Source organism: Chelon labrosus, assembly GCF_963514085.1.
Source record: "Chelon labrosus genome assembly, chromosome: 10".
Taxonomy (NCBI): Eukaryota; Metazoa; Chordata; class Actinopteri; order Mugiliformes; family Mugilidae; genus Chelon; species Chelon labrosus.
In genome coordinates, this window is record NC_140360.1 from 17059057 (window position 1) to 17079543 (window position 20487).

Consider the following 20487-nt stretch of genomic DNA (forward strand, 5'->3'; position numbering starts at 1 on the left):
CACTTAACAATACTCAGCCAGAGGCCAACATAGAGGTGATGATGTGCTAGCCTACTAACTATCCAAGACCTGGAAAACCCTTGAAAGTGATGTCAGTTAATAGAAAGCAGCAAAGTGAAATGAATATTAAGCATCAGGGGTTGTACCGAATAGTGGACTAGTCCACTAGTCGACTTTACTGCTGTGTCGTGATGCTCTAAGAGGGAAGTCGACTAGTCACCGATCACGTGACAATAACAACACGGACACCTCCTAGAAGACAAGGTGAGGAGCCCAGTGGGTCATTGCAGCAAACTAGCAGCGGTTCATCAAGTGTGTGGAAATACTCCATTTCAAAGATGAAGCCCATTCTACCATGACATGCATATGTAAGTCAGTTCTGAAATACAACAAATGCACTACTGCAATACACACTCATCTGAAAAGACATCTGCTAACGCTAGCAGAGGAACGTCCAAATCCTTTCAGCGGCAGTCAATTAACAAATTCACCTGCGTTAACAGAGAGAAGGAGGCTGCAAATCAACAATTTAATAGTGAATTTCCTTGTCTAAAGTTATTAAACTTTTAACTGCTATACACGCTTCGGAGATATACTGCTTTTATTTTAGCCCGGCTACATTATCCTATCTTACAAGATCCTGTGAAGTACTGTTTAACGCTACTGACGGTGCCTAGGCCATGCATATCTGCAGCGCACAGTATTGATAAGCTCATGTAGTATTTGACATTGTTGCCGTGGTTGTAGAGCGTGTTTTTTTGTCCTTGATGTCAGTTTATGCACCACGTGAGAGACGGGAGTTATGGTAGAGCTGAGAGTTTGCCAAGCAAAAGCCGCATTACAAGTGCCAGACTTACAGTGTTTATGGTGTTGACATGGGCTACGGCCGACAGTAGCCTGTGTTCAACCTTCAGTTACCCTGCAGAAAAGCCTCCATGGCCTCCTTTGTGTGAAAGTGTACATATATTCAGGTCAAGAATATATATTTCATTGTTGCAAGGCGTTATTTTCTATTGTGTTTTAATGTGTGACTTCATCGACACACATTAGTCGACTTTAAAAAATCCAAAGTCGTTCAACCCCTTTTAAGCCAAAAGCTCAATTTACTGTTTAAGTGTTAGCAAGAAAATATGAGCAACATTTTCCCCAGACATGAACTTTGTCTCTTTAACCTCATCAGTAAGTTCAGAAAACAAATCTCTCCTGTTAAAAGAGCTCATTTTAAATCAGCAGTCACTATTTATCTCTTAGATGTGGATGTGATGATGAGGATTTTATATTTATCTTCATGTTGTTGAAGCGTCTCTGCTTTTCTCTCTCTCTCTCTCTCTCTCCTACTCTGCGTGAGCTTCCTTCTCAGCCTTGTGAAAGGTTCTGCTCAGTGTTGGCCCGAAACTCACACCCACGGAGACTGTGTGAATTATCAGAGATGGCAGAGCACAGCTTTCACTTAGCAACTATCACCCACATTCCTCAGCCTCCCTCCAAAGACCTGCAGCCCTCCACCCAGTTTGGGTGGGGGGGGGTGAGGTGGTAGTGGGAGCAGGACTTTCTCTTACACCAACACAGTACTACACTTAAAACAAACTGTATTCTCAGGATGTTTGGCTCACATCATTAATTATCATTAATTCTTTATTCGGATTAATCATATTCTAGATGACAACACCGATGACATTTGATTTGGACGGCTGACACTCAGATTTCATTGGCTAATGTCAGCTGAACGAGCTGTTTGACACACTGTCTTCATCTGACATGCGTTTCAAAACAAAAATCCAGCCACAGAGTCTTAAACGCAGACAGACTGTCACATATGTTTAAAGGGCACACACAGAGGAGGTCAAAGTTGAACTACTCTCAACTTTGAGGCGATGACTAATTCCTTAAATCCAACAAAAAGCATGACAGAGCTGCAAGTTTCCAACCAAGGCGAGGTTCCACACACAGGGTAATAGGAGGTAAGCTTAAGGTTGCAGAGGTTTCATTGCACAATCGTACGGCTTAATCCCTTACTCAAAGTTTTACTCGCATTTTTGAATTAATTTGGAGAGGCCACTGTCATCACTACAACTAAGTGTAGCCATGACAAACGAAAATCCTTTGGCAATGCGAAGTGGGCGGATACCGGCTGAACTGATCTCAACTTTGAGTCAACAACCAACGAGAGTTTCCCCAAATGTTTACCCTAACAGCTCACTTTGGTTCCTACCACGAGATTCATCACCGGTGTTGGATAAATGCCAGGGGTTTTCTTTTCAAATAAAGAGCGGTAATGTCAAGACCGAGCTCTGCCCATACACTAACAATATTTTCATGTGCTGCATGTTTCACTCAGAAACCTTGATGGGAAGTAAAAGGGGATATAAAAGAAGTTTGATGCAACTTGAGCTGGACAATCACTATTTATGAGAGCAGTTTAAAAAACCGTCAATTAATCCGCTCATCCTTTCAGCGCCGCTTAACTTCAAATACCTGTCACTGAATATTTCACTATATGTACTTAACTGACATGGAAAAATCTTTTAGATGGACAGTGCTGTCCAGAAAAGTGGAGAACCAAATGCTGAATTTACAAGATCTTTTCCCAGAGGGAGCAATGACTGATGGGATATTGTTTTTTGAAACGGGGCCAGTGAGAGTGCAACAGAGCTCATCGGCCTTTGAGGAGCATCTGGAACTCCTTAGAACATCTGTGTTGGATCAGGCTCTGTAAAACACACTCTATCACACCAAACACGATGACAGTGTTTTACTTGTGACAAAATATAAGAGTCTCTCCCGTAGGTTGGCTCTTATCTTTCCTTGAGAGTGTTGGTTATTTATTTCCATATTCTTTCATTTCATTTATTTCTTCCTGCCTCCTCCCGCTCTGACTCGCATTCACTGTCACTTTCAGCCTTTGTGAAAGAGTCTGTGTATGTGTTTGGTGCCAGGCAGCTGCTGGGTTTGTGTACTCAGCCTGGGCCTCATGTCTACACACAGCTCGCACCGGCCTTATCTGAAATGACCAGAACATCAAGAGATAAATAGTGACGCCCCGCCTGCCGGCCCGCTTGGCCGGGTGGTCTCTACACTGTCTGCGTGAAGGAGAGCGTCAACCGGCTGAGACGCAGCAAAAGTGGACATCTGTGTGTTACTTCACATAAAAGATATTTTAAGCGGCAGAAAACAAAGAATATATTGGAGCACAATCAGTACCAGTACAATCCTGTCAATGCGGTGACTTTTGAAATTCAGTAAATTTGTGATGAATAGCAGATGCAGAGCTTCTCAGGAAATCATTTCCAGGACATTTCCAGCGCATCATCAATCAAACTGTTTAAAAGATATTCTTAGTTTCCAGATTCTGTCATCACTGCAATGGACATGAAGCAGTGTCATTTAAACAAGAAATAGCCACCATCCTGGTGTATCTATATTTAACAATAGACAGTGGTCATAGATCTTTAAGTGGTGCCCAAACAGGACAAGACTAGAAGCCAAACGCTGAAATTAAATTCAGTGAGCTGAAGCAATGACAAGTGAAAATGTATTCGGTTAAGCAAAGTGATTCCAAATTTAACATCAACTTTGAAGCAACACCATTTAGGCGACAACCAATGGGAGCAACCAGTGCAACTGATTGACACAATTCCAAAACGATTACTTGAACCTGTCCGGCGGTGTTGACAATATTTTCTTTTCAAACTGGGAGGTTTGACCTACCTCAGTCCCCACACTAGCAATATTTCTATATTCTGCTTGTTTTAACATATTTGGGTGACCAAGAGGGTTACCAAGGCAACCAGAGTCTGGTACATCCAGCATGGACCAACCTACGAAGTGATGGACAACGAGCAACTCGCTTTATATGTGAATGTGGCGTTTTCAGTGATTCAGTAAGTTGTAACGATGATATGCAAAAGCAGAAAATTCTGGCAGTGCGAAGTGGGCGGTTACAAAACTAAACTATTCTCAACTCTGACGACTGATTCAATTGATTGGCACAGGATGCAAACACAGAGCTCCCCAAATGTTTATTGCAAGAGGACACCTTCCAGGACTTTTGTTGCTACCATCAAAGTCACCAGCTGATTGGAGCGTCGGGGGCAAACCCATGGAAGCGGAGGCACTGTTGACAATACCAATTTTTCAAATAGAGACGGGCGCCGGCAAGAAGAGCTAGCTCCGTCGACACTCTCGCAATATTTGTATGTTCTTCTTGTTTCTCTGGAAACATTTGGGGTTGGGGAATATAGAGTCAGAGGGTTACCAAGGCAACCAGAGCCTGAAAAGTCCACTAGCGACCAGCTGTCAGCTACAAAGAGGTGGGCGACAAGCAAATCACTTTATATGTGGATGTGGCTTCACATGCACATTTACCAGCTGTAAAGTGAGATAGTAAAATGCTGCAGGAAATGTTGACTTGTGTAAATATCATGGATATATGGATCAGAAAATAGTCAGGTCCACGCACACTGTATTCTATTTTAGGTAAAGAAACAATGGTGACGAGAAACCTGATGTCTTATTGCTGTGTTCGAAGTCATTTCATTTATTCTTTCGACACTGTAGTAGAAAATACTGCTCTGTCTATTGTGGGAACTTTTAGAGGCATAAATTTCACAGGCAGTTAAAGCATTTTGCAGTAAACAAGAGAGATTTCAGACACAATTTTAGTCTGCTACTCCACTCATTGTAGACGCAGACAATAAGACATTTAGATTTATTGTAATCAGTTAACTATGTACTTTAATAGATGCAGTTTTCTGTAGACAGCATTAGCAGCTCCGGCCTTTGAAGTTGTGGAGGAAGCTGAGTATTTTTTGTGTATTTAAGTAAAAAATATGAGCCTAAGTAAACGCAATGCATCAGATAAGTCACATGAGAGCAGAAAATTGGTGGCGGATACTATTAGTATGTTCTTTTAAAACAGGAAATGGTGCAAATGTATGGCAGTTGTGGTCCTGACCAAAGTGTAATATATTCCAAAAAAAATAAATTGTCACAAAATATTTTCTAACAACAACAACTCCTGTCCTCTGCCAACACTGCAAGGGAAGCAACATTTTTTAATCTATCAACATAAAAGCATCACGGATAACACACAGATTTTTTTTTTAATAATTCCACCATTTGGTATTTATGCATTTTATTCAGCATCTTTGATTGTTTCAGAGGCTCTGCACTGAAACACATTATATATTTAATGTACATCCAAGACACACACAGTTACTTGTAATGTAGAGTCACTTATCCTGATCATATTGACCATGTTGAAACTCCTTATTCCTCAGTCGTGTTTCTGTAAACATGCACAGGGACAAGCTGGGGGTCCTAACACTGAAAAACCACACACGCATTTCTGCTGGCAACCAAGCGGGTGTGACTTCTGTGGGGAGAGTGTGACTATCAAAGCATTCTGGCACTGGAGTTGCACAAGTGTTTTTGTCTAAATGGCAACAGAATCTGCATAAAAATGGAAAGCTCGAGGAAATCCGAAGCATTTTTCACAATATTATTAAGTTTTTCTGGAACGCACGGGACCCCTGCGAGGATGCTCTGCTTCGCACACTGTGGACGGACAACAAGTTGAGGGAAAGCTGCTGTGATTAAAGAAGTTATGTCAACATTAGATGAATGTAGAGGAGTTATAATTAGCAATAAAACCAATTATCTGTGGCAGGACAAGTATCAATAACAGAGCCATACGAGGCTGATTATTGAAGCTTTCTTTAAAAACTGTGAAGCCTAAAAAAACACCCTGCACCGTTTCCACAGCGCTGAGGTTACAAAGATGCACAGTCATCGCAAGCTGACCAGAGATAAGCTTCTCTGAACCAGACAACTGGCAAACAACATCCTGTGCATCCCTCCCTCTCAACTCCTCACCACCACCACCACCACCACCACTCATATGACCTCTCCTCTGTCATCGCCATGTTTAATTATGGACTGTCTCATTTCGACAGCAGGGGGGAGGAAAACAAAGCACAAATCTATCCGAGCGGCCAAACAGCAGCATGTCTAGAAAGCTCAGACTCCTCCAACACCCGCCCTCGAGCTTCCTGATTCTCAGGAGGAGAACGGTAGAGCGGTAGAAATCAATTTTGACCTGATTCTCAAAATGTTTTATTTTACATTATTTTTTTTTTTACATCTTTTCTTGAGGCAACGATTACCAAACTGGGTCTGGGCTGCTTGAGTCGTAGTTGTTTCCATGGCAACCACTGGACCAACTCAACACAAGCACTGAGGGAAACACTTAGCAATGCTGTTTATTCCCCATCAGTCTCAGAAGTGATGCTAAACAGATAACTCCTTTTGCAGAGCTCTTACTGGTCCACAGGCTGGATAATTAGTGTGTGTTTATATGGACAATATATGTGCACTCGTACAAATAAAGACTGTATATACAGACAGTAAACAACTAAAATGTATTCAGATGGAGAAAGAACAATTCGTTGCAGCAAAACCTACGTTTCGATACGCTGCATGGATCATTTAAGTAAAGCTGTTTTCTATGCGTGAGTCTGGGTTCCCATCAGTCAGCGCCGATCCTGGCCGTGAGCGAAGCGTACATGTGACAGGTATCCTCGTTAAAATGCTGCTGCCGAGTTAAACACACAAATTATTTATCAAGGAGGCTGTAGAAGGACTGCGTGGGGAGAATATCAGATTCTCCTCCCATCGCACCGCCTCGCTGCTTCTTCCTTCACTTATGCAGGGCGCCTTATTCTATGGCCGCAGCTCTGCACAGGTGATCATAACAGGCCGACACTTCCTCCGCTGAGATCCAAGTCTGTCGCCCTGATGTATGATGCATTAAAGGTCATTTCAGCAAACTGTGAACAGCTGATACAAGTCAGCTCAGAGTGAGGTTTGCTCTGATTGAAATGTATCTATTCTCTTGTGTGGATAAAACGGATAGATAACATCCTGGAAATGGGGAAATTCAATAAACAGCCCTTTGGAAAGTTTGACGCGATCGGACTTGTGTATACACTATTATTTAAAGTCTGTCCACTTATCTTATCTAATAAATATAAAACACACTTTGTAAAGGAGCTCGACAAGGAGACCAGTGAGAAAGAATGCCTCAGGATCCACATAAAAGCCTGATTTGCCCTCTGCACTTTTTTGGGGGGGCTTTTCCAGATCTTAACCACCATCTTTTGCAAAGCTCAAAGATCCATTAGGTTAAGCCTCATTTACACACAACAGTAAAAGATAAAGAAATTGTTGGACTATCTTCAAACAAACAGCATTAGCAGCCCCTGCCATTGTGTGTGTGTGTGCGTGCGTGCGTGCGTGTTTCAGGTAATGTGAAAACGCAGGGCCATGTGTATCCAGAGAAAAGGGGGCTAGAGCGACCTGCCTGTTGCTCTGACGCAGGCTCTGATAAGACTGTTCCATGTGACGCAACAGTTAGCAGAAACACAGACGGCCAGGTATTTTTAGGAACCAGTCTTTGACCTCTCACAGCACTTGTGTCAACAACGTCCACACTACAATGCTAGCTATTGTCGGGGGCCATAAAGCAAATAACTCTGGGGCGAAGAATGTGGAACAAAATTCAGAAAATTCATTGTCAAGCATATCGGTGATGATCACAGTGTGCAAAATAAAGTGTGTGGAGTGTGCTCTGAGTGTGTTTGTGAGTTGATTCTGGACAAGAACAACAGACAGTGCTGTACATGTCATGTATGCACGCTGAAACGGACACCCACACATGTAGGCAGCACCATTGTTTAGTGATGTTATTTCCCAAAGAAAAATAAACAGCAGTAACTCTGACAGGCCTTCAATAGAGACGAGAAGGGAAGGCGTCAACCATAACAAAGCATGGGGTGGTGTGTGCGTGTGTTTGGACGGCTGGGGATGGACGCACGCACATGTGTACGTACTGCACAGCTACGGATAATTGATTTCTGCTGAGGAGCTTGAGGATCACAGACACAGGGACAATGAACAGCAGAGAGAAGCCCACATGCAACAGTATTACAAACCAGTATTGTAGTTTATAGAGTGAAGCTGTACAGTAAGACTCTCAAAGTGAATTTTAAGAACAGATGCAGCTGCAAAAACACACACATCGAGCAAGGCCAAGAGCAATACAGGAAACAAACAGATGGCCTGCTTGTGTTTTGAAAGGTTTGATAGGATTAAGGCCCCATAAATTTCAAGAGCTGAACATGAAATACTCCGTCTACAGCAACCCGGCTCCTTCAAGATGCCTGCAAGAGCTTCTATCATGAGAGGTTACTGTGCTCGAGAACTCATATTAATGCTACTTCTAAAAGGCCGAAGTCTTGTTTACACCTTATATTTTTGCAGATGTCTTGGATGACGCGTGATCTAAATAAGTGACACTGTATTTTTTTTATTTTACCTTTAACAGGGGAGACTGCCAGTCAAAATGTCAACTTGTGCACTTTAAAATAAGGAGTGTGGGCTTCATTCTTCATGCAAGTTGTCACATTTTCAATGAACAGATTTTATTAGAAAGTAGACACATGCTATACAAACCCGAATGCTAAAGCCACAATTAGAACCTCACTGGTCACAAAATAGAAAAATACAGATAATTTCATAATAAGATCAAAAGCTGTATCAAATTAAAAGCTTCTAAATAAACTGGGAAAAAGGGCCAAATGAGGTCTAAAACTTAGACAAGTTAGACAACAGATAAGTTAATCTGCTTTATCAGAACCTGACAACGTTATCACTCAAAATCAGCGACGGGAGCTCACACAATATTATTCTTTGTACCAGCGGTGATAATGAGCAACGCTGACGGTGACCCCTGACCACCGAGACACTGCTCATGCTCTTTCATCGAGCTCTCCACAAGTGTTTACAGCTACACATGATAAATCATATCTCAAGCCTTTACTGTCTCGCTGAATACAAATTATGAGTCCGAAATAAACAGGAAAATAGAGGATTTCTAGGAAGGGCCGTTTAAAAGCCACCCATAAACCACAGTCCGTTATACAACAAGAGAGGCTTAAAGCGAAATCAGACACAAAACTCTCAAAAGAATACTGTATATGATGAAGACACGCGGATTCCTCACACACAGCTTTATAAACATCCGTACCCATCAGCACCAACGGAAACCTGGTGAGGTTAATGAGTTATTGGAGAAAGAGGAAATACTTGCACGTAAGCGTGAAGCAGTGATTGATGACACTGTATTACCGTGTCACATAGTACACACACACGACCTCAGAAATGAGCAGCATTGCTGGGCCGCGGTTATCTCATGACATTCATTCACTTAACGATGGCAAACAATGTCGGAGCCTGAGATGGATTACGCTATGGGATATCATGCGCGATGTTACAAAGCACACAGTAATAACTTAGTTCCCACGAATCCATAATCTAGTCCCGTGTTTTACTAATTAATTTATTAAAAACAACAACAAAGGCAATATCTTATTTGTTTGAGAACAGATTTGTTATATAATCCAGTTATCATGTGAAATGATATCTTATCAGTTGCAAACCTTATAGTAATGGCATTACAGCAGCAGTGATTATTAAGTTTGAAACATCCACCTATTGCTTTGTGTAATGACCTTCCTGATACGCTTTACATAACTTTTCCTCGAAGAGACGACATTTGTAAAACAGATGAGACAGTACAGAAGGCAAATAACCACCATGCCACCCCACCACCACCACCACTTTGGCCTCATCCCCGTCACCCAACCCTTGGAGAAAAGTACAAAGAGTCCCTTGTGTGAGAGCACAGAGACCTGAGTGATGCTGCTTTATATCATGGTATTCTCCCACTGTCACACAGCAGCACACACGCATACAGCCATCCAGCCGGGGCGGCTCATTCAGCCCACTGACCTTCAGCGAGCCCCTAGGTCCTTGGCATGACGCACAAACAACACACTGTAGTGCAAGGCCCCTAAACCCCACAGTGCATGTAAATACGCAGATACAACGTGGTGACAATACACACTGGCCATGTTGCCAGTTCACCATCCCCTTCATTAACCATGCAAATGTCGTCAGTGCAGGCACATATGTAGGGACGTGTCAAGTTCAGTCAAATTACTTTCACTTTCCTGCTATATTTAAACACCTACAAACAATTCCTACAGTGTGTCGAATTTTCCCCCATAACACATACTGCTTTAGGCCTGTGATTAACAGTTCAGTCAATCATCAGTCAGACAATTTATCACAATTCACTAAAGTCCAATTAAAAGTCTTGTTATAACAAAGCAGGGAGTTCTCACAATTGAGAAGAAACTTAAGTAAACAATGTTTAAAGATAAAAACAATTGTCAACACCAAAACAAGGTCAAAGGATGACTATGATGTCACCTCATGCCACCTTTGACGGTACAAAAACGTTACACTTGAATAGATTGCAAAGACACACACGTTAAACGCCTGTTTGAAAGGAAATAACTCTTCAAACCAGAAGAAGGCAGGAGTTTGTATTTGTCACAGATGAGCTGCTACTAGCTGGGAGGCTAGGAAGAGCTACAACCTGTCATACAGCGATGGCCTCTCCTAAATCAATATTTGTGTGTTAAATGTTGAGATTATCTTAAATATGTAAAACAAAAAGGAGCCTTCTTTGTGCCCATTGAGCTTTATTTTTTTGTTATTTTTTTCATCACTGTCTTCTTCTGGCTGGCTAAGCCAATCAGAAAGATGTCTTTCAGGAACTTGTTCCGTCGTTGAGTCAACATGATGAATTGGTTGAAAGGCTGCCTAACCCTATGAACATAATCTTCATACTGAAAACATTGTTACACCTTTTGAAGTCTTTTTCTATTAAAACAGAATAAAGGCATGGATGCATTTTTGTCCGTTGGACTTTTACGGTAGAAATAATGGGCAGAACAGAGTGATTCAACAAGTATGTGCCCGTACAGATGACACAAAGCTTTTTTTTGTGTACGCATTTTTATTCCAAAGTGAGGAACTGATTTTTCTGCCAATGTTGCTGTCTAATAAGTGTTGTAAAATGGGTTACAACATTAGAATTGTGAGGCCTTGTGCTTTCAAACGATGTATAATCTGAGCCGACGCCATTTAAAATACATTCATTCATTTTCTGTAACCGCTTGTCCTGTGAAGGGTCGGGGGGCGGGGGGGGGGGCTGGAGCCTATCCCAGCTCATTCAAAATACAGCGACAGAATATTCCATTAATCAGGCTGGTGAGTTTTAAGGGTTCAAAAGCTTTAAATATATGTTTTTTCTGTTTTCTGGAGACTTAAAACAAAGCGATATGGGCCTGAAAAATGCCCAGCTACAAAACAGGATTTTTTAGTGACTGACCCATCTAACAGTCTGTGAGTTTGAAGACATTAAATATACAATAACTTAATTAATCAGAAACCAGGTAAGATAAAACACCCACATGGTGTCTGTAAAACCACAGAAAGAGGAAACAAATGTTGCCTTGTTCACCGCCAGTGTCAGTTCCGGTCAACCGTGATAAGCATAGAGAAGACAGTACGGTCATACAACAAGCCTCTCTTACCTGTTTCCAGAGGAACTTGTCTTCCTGGTTCATTTGCCAGGTCGTGACCACATGTATGATGGACAGCACTGCTCCGCTTAACACTGCCGCCCTCATCCTCACAGGCAGCAGAGTGTAGATGATGTAGATGAAGAACACGGACCACCAGATGCCCTCTGAAGCACTCCTGGGCTTCACCATCAGCACCCCGAACACCTGTACCGACAGCAAGACTCCGATCACCAGGTAACTGACCATCCACATGTAGTCCTGGTGGAAGCCGTTACGGTTGCACACGACCATGAGAGCCATGAAGAGGGCCATCGCCACTGAGAGGGCTGACAAATAGGCCACGTGAGGGGCGCCGTGAACACAGTGGAAGGTCAGCATGATGCCGCACACGATCACAAGTACCCCCATTAGCATGGTCAAGGAGCTCTGGTTCAGCCTAAAGAAGTAACGCTGGTATAGGCGCTCCAGTTTGCGGGACTGGAATTTTTTTGACTGGAATACTCGCACCACCCTGAGCCAGCAGTCCGCAGCCGTCACAATCCCCCCTGCTCCGTTGGGACCTTCATCGCCCATGTCGCCACTTCCTCCATTACATCCCCCTTTCCTTCCCTTCAGCTCCCCATCCTCAAACCCCAAGTTGACTGATTTCAGCCCCACCCCTTCCCCGGGAGCCCCTCCCCTTTTCCCATAGTGGTCCTCTTGCCATCCGCAACGGACGCCGAAGTTGCTCCCACCTCCCACAGCCCCACCCGCCACTCCGCGGTGATGCTGATGGAGGGGGGCTCCGGAAGGGGGCTCCATAGCATCTGGATCCCGCAGACAACTCATGTAACGCGGGTTGCAGAGAGATGAGCCTCCCTTCCGTTTGGACTTCTTGCCATTGCGCTCCCCCCAAGCAGTCTTACGGTCGTCCACTCTGGCGACTAGGAAACCACTGAACCAGGACATTCTGTGTGATGAAAGAGAGGAACGTTCAGTCAAAGACAGGTGACAGCCAGAGCAGTGACACGATGTGAGAGGACCAAACACCAATTCCTCCTCTGTCCACCTGTTATTTATTTACCTGTTGGGGTTCTGGTACATGTCCCAGCCCTTTCCTTTGCAGCCGGTTCACTCATTTATCCCCGTGGACAAAATTTTGAAGAAGTGATAAGGGGTATTTAGTAGCCACACTGCAGGGCAGCAGGGTGGGAGTGACTGGAAGTCGTTCAAGTGTCACACAAATCCCCAGGTGTTTGTGCCGTTGATCGGAGAGCAAGGTTAGTAAGAAGACCAGTCTCTACTGCCAGGCCTATCTCCACGGCTTCTGCTGGGTCTAGAGGAAAAGTCAAAACAGAGGTTGTGGGTCAAATTTAGATCAAGTCAAACACATTGTTATAGTTGGATGTCTTTGTAGGCTGTGGTTAATCTTAATACTATATTTATAATGACTATTCGTGACTCACATTTAGCTCTTCCAGTAGTTTGTCAGGAAAAAAAATCATTTATACACAAATTGACTGGAAATAAAATGCATCATTTCATCATCAAAATGCACTTGAATCTAATTTCCGGCACAACCAGTCACACTTGAGAGCATCTGAAAACTGAGACAGACTAGTGCAGGAGCCCGTTCCAAAACTGTGGGACAGAGGTGAGGAGGGGGTGGGGGGAGATTAGACCCAAAATAGCATGTAGGTCTGGGTTTTTTAAGGTGAACCAGAACTTGCTCTATTTGACCCCTGTGCAAAAACACACCCTCTGGTATGAACACAGTCTGCTGGAGTCAGTCAGGCCAGAGACACAAGAAGACTCCTTTCTGAGCTCTGTTTATTATCACAATCAATGAAAAACAGACAAGTGAAAAACACAGATAAATGCCGCTGGACAACAGGACCCTGTCAGGACAGTAATGGTATATGCAGCATGACAGAATCTGGGGCCCTGCAGCGGAAAATGAAATGTTGTTTAGAAAATTACTAGCGAGTGCTTTTGAGGATTACACAACATACAGTACATCGGGTATATCACAGGCATACATTTGATCATGTCTAAAAATTCAAATGTGATCATCCAAGAAAGTTTGTTTATATTCTTCTGCCTCTGGGTTTTACTTTTCCTGAAAACATCACAGTTTAGAGATTATATTCGAGGTGTTTCACTAACCTTCAATTTGTACAAGATTTGCTGTGCTACAGTTTGAGACATGTGGATATTTCTTGTTGTCTATTGCTGATGTAAGTACTGTAAGCAAAAGTAGTGGCTTCCGTCTTCTTCTGTCAGGTCCACATTTAATTATTCAGTCATGATGGGCCGATGACTCCATCACTATCATCACAAAATTTGTGTTTCCTTAGAAAACAATGACCCAATGATTGCCACACCGTGAGGATTATAGATTTTAAAAGAGAAATTGAGGGTAGCCAATGGTATAAGATTTGTGTAGACAAAAAACTAGAGTTAAGGTATCGAGAGAGAACTATCAGTGCATCCCATAAGAGCGGCTCGGCGGCAGGAGAAAATATCTTAAAATGTTCCCCTAATGTTCTCCGGGGATTTTAAGTGGGCATTTCTGTGATATTCAATTGTGGGTTTATGCTGACCTGGTCACATTTTATTGTGTTTATATCTGTTGTGATATGACTATAATATCCCTACAGCACTTCTATTACAGTAAATATAATCACAGTGTGGCAGTGCAATCATTCATTGTAAGTACTGTTCGTTTTCGTCCTGATTGGATTATAAACCGTCCACATATGCCTCTGCAACCAGCTGATCTTACCAGGCCTCCAGATGCACAGAGGTCCACAGTGCAGAGAGAGACAAACGCAACGCTTCTGCTTCCGCCGCCGCCTCCTCAACCGGCATTCTCGCCGGAGCGGCGTGCTCGTGTTATTGGAGCAAAAAATAGCATTTCCTCGCTGTATCTTCCCTGCATGCGTGCGCCTTTTCTCTGTATGCGACCGAGCCGTATCCCTCCTCCCCTGGCAGTGGATCGTCAAGATTCAAGGAGAACCCCTCCACCACCACCACCACACACTCACACAAACACTCACACACCTCCCCTCCCCTCTCCCACCTCCTCCTTCCCTCCACCTCCCCGGCTGCGTCCCTCGCTCCCTTGCACAAGGTCAACCAGCTCATACCCATTTGCAAACGTCGCGGTGCTGCCAGCCGTTTGGTGTGTGTTTGCATGGTGCCTGGCTGTACTCTCCGGTCCCCCCCCCCCCACCCCCCGTCCACACACGCACCCTGGCGACAAGGAGAGGGGTGGGGAAGCTTGGAAGGGGAAGGTGGACTAATTCCTAAGGGGCATTTTTAACCTGACACAGGCGTTGTTAACAGCCACAAACAGCGAGCATTATTTCTCTCGTGTCGGGCTGGACATGTTCGAGCTCCGCGCGTGCATCTCTCTCCGGTTCATCCACATGATGCAGACGCGCAAACAGATCAAGCATTCGTGATAAATTATAAAAGTACGACGCGTATGATTATTTTTTTCTTCTAATTATTATTATTATTATTATTATTATTCTGTAATCATGTGCGGATGATATGTTTGCGATCCGGTGTATAAATGGCATGCACGGGCAGGCCGTGCGTGAGGGCCCGCATTCAAACAGCATAGGCTTCTTGTTACATAACACCATGGCCTATGTGACAACCATAGCGGGGACCATAAAACCATTCCGCTGCGTCCCGTAGCTCAACTTAGGACACAAAAACGCCCCCAGTCTAAGATGTACTTATTTATTTATTATTTTTTCCCGTCAGTGTCCTTCAGTCTGCAGCAGAGCAATAACCCGCAAGATGACTGTATTGACAAAGTCTTGGGTAAATAAACACATATAACAAACATGCTACTGCTGCTGCACATTCCTCAGCACCGGGCAGCGGATGGGAAGACCATGCAGCGACGCTCACATCACATGTGCCGTGAAGGCAGCGTACAAATGGAGATGTTTAAAGTTATGTCATTAAAATATCTGCGGCTGCTGTGGATCACTGGGAGCGATCACCCACTGCGAGCTGCAAGCGAGTGCGTGTAGCCCCGTTAACACCCTGCGGGACTGTCAGCTGGAGCAAAACACGTAAAGGCACCGTGATGCAACTCATCCTCCTTCCCCGCCACAGACATGTTGTTATTGGACGCCAGTGGAAAACACGGACCGACCGTGTATCCTTTTGCCACCACCAGTGAGCAGCGGAGGCCTTACAGCGACTGTCGCCAGCTATGTCATTCACTCCGGCAGAAATGGAGCACTGACAGAGGGGTGACAGAGGCGGCTCGGTGCAACAGCGTTTCAGAAGCTGGCGTGTGTGTGTGTGTGACAGGTGAACATATATTATATATGTCGGCCTGCGGTGTGCAGCAGCAGCAGCAGCAGTTTAAAAAAAAAAAAAAAAAAAAGACGAACTCACCGAGATCATCTTCTGTTTCTATTCCCCGACAGGACCGCAGCAGACAATCCGATTCGGCGTGGTTGTCGCTCGGAGCGGCCAGGGTGGAGGACCATTTGTAGCCTAACTGTCCAAGGATGGTCCGGTTAAATTAGTCACCCTGTGGTGGATCTCCTCCTGTCGCCTTCTCGCTCCACTCCCTTGCCTCTCCTCCCCCTGACCCTCTCGGCTCCAAGCACCACTGTCAAACGGGGAGGAATACAGACGTTGCACTTCCGGTTGTGGTTTTCAAATTAAAACTTTTGCGACGTGCAAATAGGAGAAGACATTCAGAAAAGTAATAGCTACTAGCCAAGGGATGTTGTGTAAAAAAAGACTCAGTTTCAATGAAGCCTTGCGTTTAAAATGTCACAGATGAAAATATCACGCCGGTCTGTCTGTTCGCAGCTAGTAGTAGGCTACCTTATAGTTAGTTAGTAGTTAGTGTGTGAATGGGAACAACTGTCTAAAAGTAAAAAGTCGTCTCTTAGCACACGTAAAGCTCGCTAAAAAGCAATTTTATCTGGTTTCTCTAATCCGTCCATTTCAGTTCCGACTACTCTCTGGCTGCCCAATAACTTCCTGGTCCAGACTGGTTGCCTGGCAACCTCTCGGAACTAATAAATATTTTATTAGAATAAAACATTTTACAACAGCACATTGACCTTTTACCATAGGTGGTGTCTTTGGTGAAGGTGATACTCAAAAAAAATAAATAAATGGATTTTGATTTTCACAACATTCAACCACTGTGCTTGGCCTTGCTGTCATGTCAGTGTCGCTATTGTAGACATTTTGTCCTAGCCCCTGAACAGTCCAGTGAGCGTCAACACGTACGTGCTCCATGGACCACTGCTGGTAGCTACGCCCCCTTTTGGGCCATTTCAGTCTTCCTGCCAATCGGACCTAATCGTTGTCAGTGTTTTTGTTCATTTGTTTGTGGCAGATTGTGCAGTGTTTTCGTAATCACTTCCGGCTTGCGTACACTAACGTCATTTCGTCACACCTAAACTGGTTCTAGAACCAATGTCTGGAACGCATGGGGCCACAACCAAACCGTTAAATATGTTGGTACTGTTCTATAGGCCTAAGTTATTGATTTATACTATTGGTTCATGTGTAGACGCAAGTTCCATTGACTACCGAGGCTACTTTAACCAATTGTTTAATCCAAAATGTGTATTTTTTTTTTTTTGTATTTATTTAATGTTGGATAAATTAAAGAAGTATTTTATCTTAATCTCAGTTTGTACATTATCTAAATCAGTTCTCAGTTCACACATTCTGCTCTGACAAATGATATGGTTCTCAATTATTTGGTTAGAAATCTTTAATTTTCCGTCTGAATGTGTGGAAACATACTTACTTACTATTGGCAGCAAGTTTGCTTTAAATGATAAAATAGTCTTTATCTCTATTTAACAAAATATATATATATTAAACTAAGCACGACGTACCATCTATATCTATTTATATGTATTTTAATTTGATCTCTGTCTCTGTTTTAGGTGTTGTTCAATTGTTTGGGATGGTCTGCTTTTATCTTGAAATCAAAATCCCCCGAATTCCGGTGTAATGCTGTCTAACTTTGGCTGGTTTGACGCAGCTCCGTTGAGCCCAGGCGCGCCGCTGCTCACACCACTCTCTCATTCCCACTTTCAGGAACTCGGCACTCCCTCTAGAGGAGAAGTAGGGTCTGCAGCGAGCCGGTCAAACACCTCCAGCTGTGAGAAAAAAAAAAAAAAAAGAAATTAAAAGGGAAGGACACGTTTAGGTTCGTCACGACAAAAATCACCAAAACATTATATTAATGTAAATTCCTGATTATATAAACATATGTGCATTTTATGTGTTTCGGTATTGTGGATAATATTATGTATATCTATAGATATACATATGCAAATGGTAAAAGGTCAAAACAATGGTAGTGTAATTTAATTTAAAAAAAAATCACTGTAATATATTTGAGTTATTTATTCTTGATTCATTGTAATGTTTCTCCATCCTTTTCATTTCTGTTTTAAAACCTAAATCATGTACATCCACTGTTTAAATGCAACTAAGAAGTCCATCAGCACTGAATAACTATATAATCATATTCAATTCTTAGAATTGACCACCGCCTGGTTCATTATACAAACAAAACTGAACAACTTCACAAAGGGTCTATATCTGATGATGAAAAAGATGATAATACAAATCAATACATACAATTTCTCTGACATGTTATTGTACAAATGACTTATTAAATTAAATATGCTGATTTACTGAAGTTGAAAGCCACTGGCCTGAAGTCTCAGTGTTGGCTGTGTGTCTTTTAGTTGATTAACTGTAAATTTGTTGGAGAATTTGTACCACAAAGGTAGGACTACGTTATTGCCTAATACTGTGACAGGTGTAGTAACAAAATATGGATTTAATAATACCTAAATATTTCTGTTGCAATTAGGCTGACATCGAGTGTATTCCTAAACAAAAGGGATCTCAATCAAATTAACACAAGCTTATTATTGACACAGTTGCTATTTCAGTATAGAAAAGGTGATTGGTTCCCAAATGTAAAGGATGGTCTTATTCACTTACAGATGCCTGTATGTCTTGTAAAAAGTGTCTAAATCCTAGATTCAGTGTGCTTTAAGCTCACAGATTTATCTTTAGAGGACAACTGTTCACACTATAGACAGTCTGTGGCTCACACCAAAAGGAAATGACCTTTGTTATACCCAACCTTTTGGTTTTGTTTAGGTAAAGGCTCTATATTATTGCAGCCATTGTTGTGTGTGGTCCAAGGTTCAGTTTCAGTTTTCTGAGTCAGAGGAATACAGAAAGAAAACCGTTTGAAAAACACAGAAACTAGGAGCTGGCATAAGAAGCTGAGCCCTCAAATGCACCTCTGTTCATTGCTTCACAAACTAAATACGAGACTGGCCAACTGACAACCAGAAGGAATATAGACAATGGCTTGGGAAAACTGCTCACCATACTTACAGCTAAATAAATAAATAGATAACAGGTTCTTGAAGAGGTCAGTAACAAAGGAAGAAAACTGACATGGAGCACCTAGTGGAGTTGATCTGGAGAATAAAAATGTATTATGCACCTCCAACTTTCACATAACTGGATGACGGTCAAATATGTTTCATGTGGCTGTTTCTTTTTATACTCGACTGTGATACATGTCTGATATTGAGATTCTGGAGGTGTGGACAATGTCTGTTTTGCTAAATGCAGTTAACTCTAATCTCTGACTCTCAAGGTTTCTGTCTCTATTATTTAAAAAGAATGAGAGTAGGCCAAAAGTCTGAGGCTTAAAGAGAGGGACAGGTGAGAGAAGACAACCATCACATTCATTCATTCATCATAATCACTGGGTGATTCAAGACAGAAATCAATGGGCCGGGACAATGAGTAGAGAAACTAGAGGACTTGACAGGATCGAGATTGGCTTAACCCAGTAAAATGAAATGACGAATTATTGTGCATGCATAAAAGAAAGCGCAAAGCAAACTGGGGCGTGAGGCTGTGAGGAAAGTTAAGCTCCTTAAAATCCTTCTCCCAAACCTGTTACACAACAAAACTTCCAGCAAGACATGTTAAATGACAGCAGTCATGGCAGATATGAACAGAAGGCCTGGATCATTTGTAGGTCAGCCCAGATCTTGGAGCAACAGGTGGTGTTACAAGAAGGCAACACAAATGTAGGCCTCTGAATCGTCACACATAGAAACAAGCTTACATCAACCAGCTAGCTAACAGCAAAGAAATGATAAACATATTAATACATCAACAATATAACAGTTAGCCTGCTAGTGTTTTTGAGCACATTTATACTTTTGCACTTCTATTTTACATTAGCATTTGTACAATGTGGTTTCAGTACTTTAGTACACTATCTGAACGCCTGTTCCACTAAAACTGTAAAGTAAAGGATAGAATCACAAAGTTTTACTTAGTCCACAGATTAACATTATGAAGTATTTGTTTTAAGATAATATCTTCTAAGGTAACTGAAAAGACACAAAACTTACATATTATGGCCTTAAAAGATGGCATGCTAATATGTTAGCACAAAATTGATAATTAAAGTCAGTGAACACTGAGCAACATACAGTTGAAACCAGATGTTTACATACACTGTGTTAAAAGACATTTTTTCCTCACTGTCTGAAGTTAAATCAAACTAAACCTCTCCTGTTTTAGGTCAGTTAGGACTATTTTCTATTTGCTAAATGCCACAATAATGAGAGAGAGAGAATTTCTTAGAGAATTTTTTATTACTTTCTTCAAAGTCAGAAGTTTACATACACAAAGATTACTATGTCTTTAAACAATGAAGGAACGCCCTGATGATGATGTCATGGCTTTGGAAGCTTCTGATAGCTTAACAGACAACATATGAGATGTATTTTAAGGCTACACCTCAAACACACTGCTTCCTTGTTTGACATCATGGGAAAATCAAAAGAAATCAGCCAAGATATCAGGAAGAGAATTGTGGAGCCCCACAAGACTGGTTCGTCCTTGGGTACAATTTCCAGATGCTTGAAGGTGCCACGTTCATCTGTTCAAA

The 20487-nt window shown here is 42.4% G+C and overlaps 1 protein-coding gene across 3 annotated transcripts in view; it reads right to left on the bottom strand.

Moving 5' to 3' along the window:
• The window catches only part of LOC311494008 (adenylate cyclase type 6-like), a 37143-nt gene extending 21043 nt beyond the window's left edge, over positions 1-16100 (bottom strand). Inside the window, exons 1-3 of one of the 3 annotated variants that reach the window (XM_084552841.1) lie at positions 15900-16100; positions 12559-12810; positions 11505-12444 (exon numbers count right to left, since the gene is read on the bottom strand). In XM_084552841.1, the coding sequence (XP_084408967.1) occupies positions 11505-12444; positions 12559-12578 (960 nt within the window). In that variant the 5' untranslated portion in view covers positions 12579-12810; positions 15900-16100. Of the gene's footprint in view, positions 1-11504; positions 12445-12558; positions 12811-13640; positions 14107-14259; positions 14368-15899 lie in introns of those variants that run through there. The other 2 variants (XM_084552842.1, XM_084552843.1) reach the window with 2 other exon arrangements.
• Positions 16101-20487: the final 4387 nt, after the last annotated feature.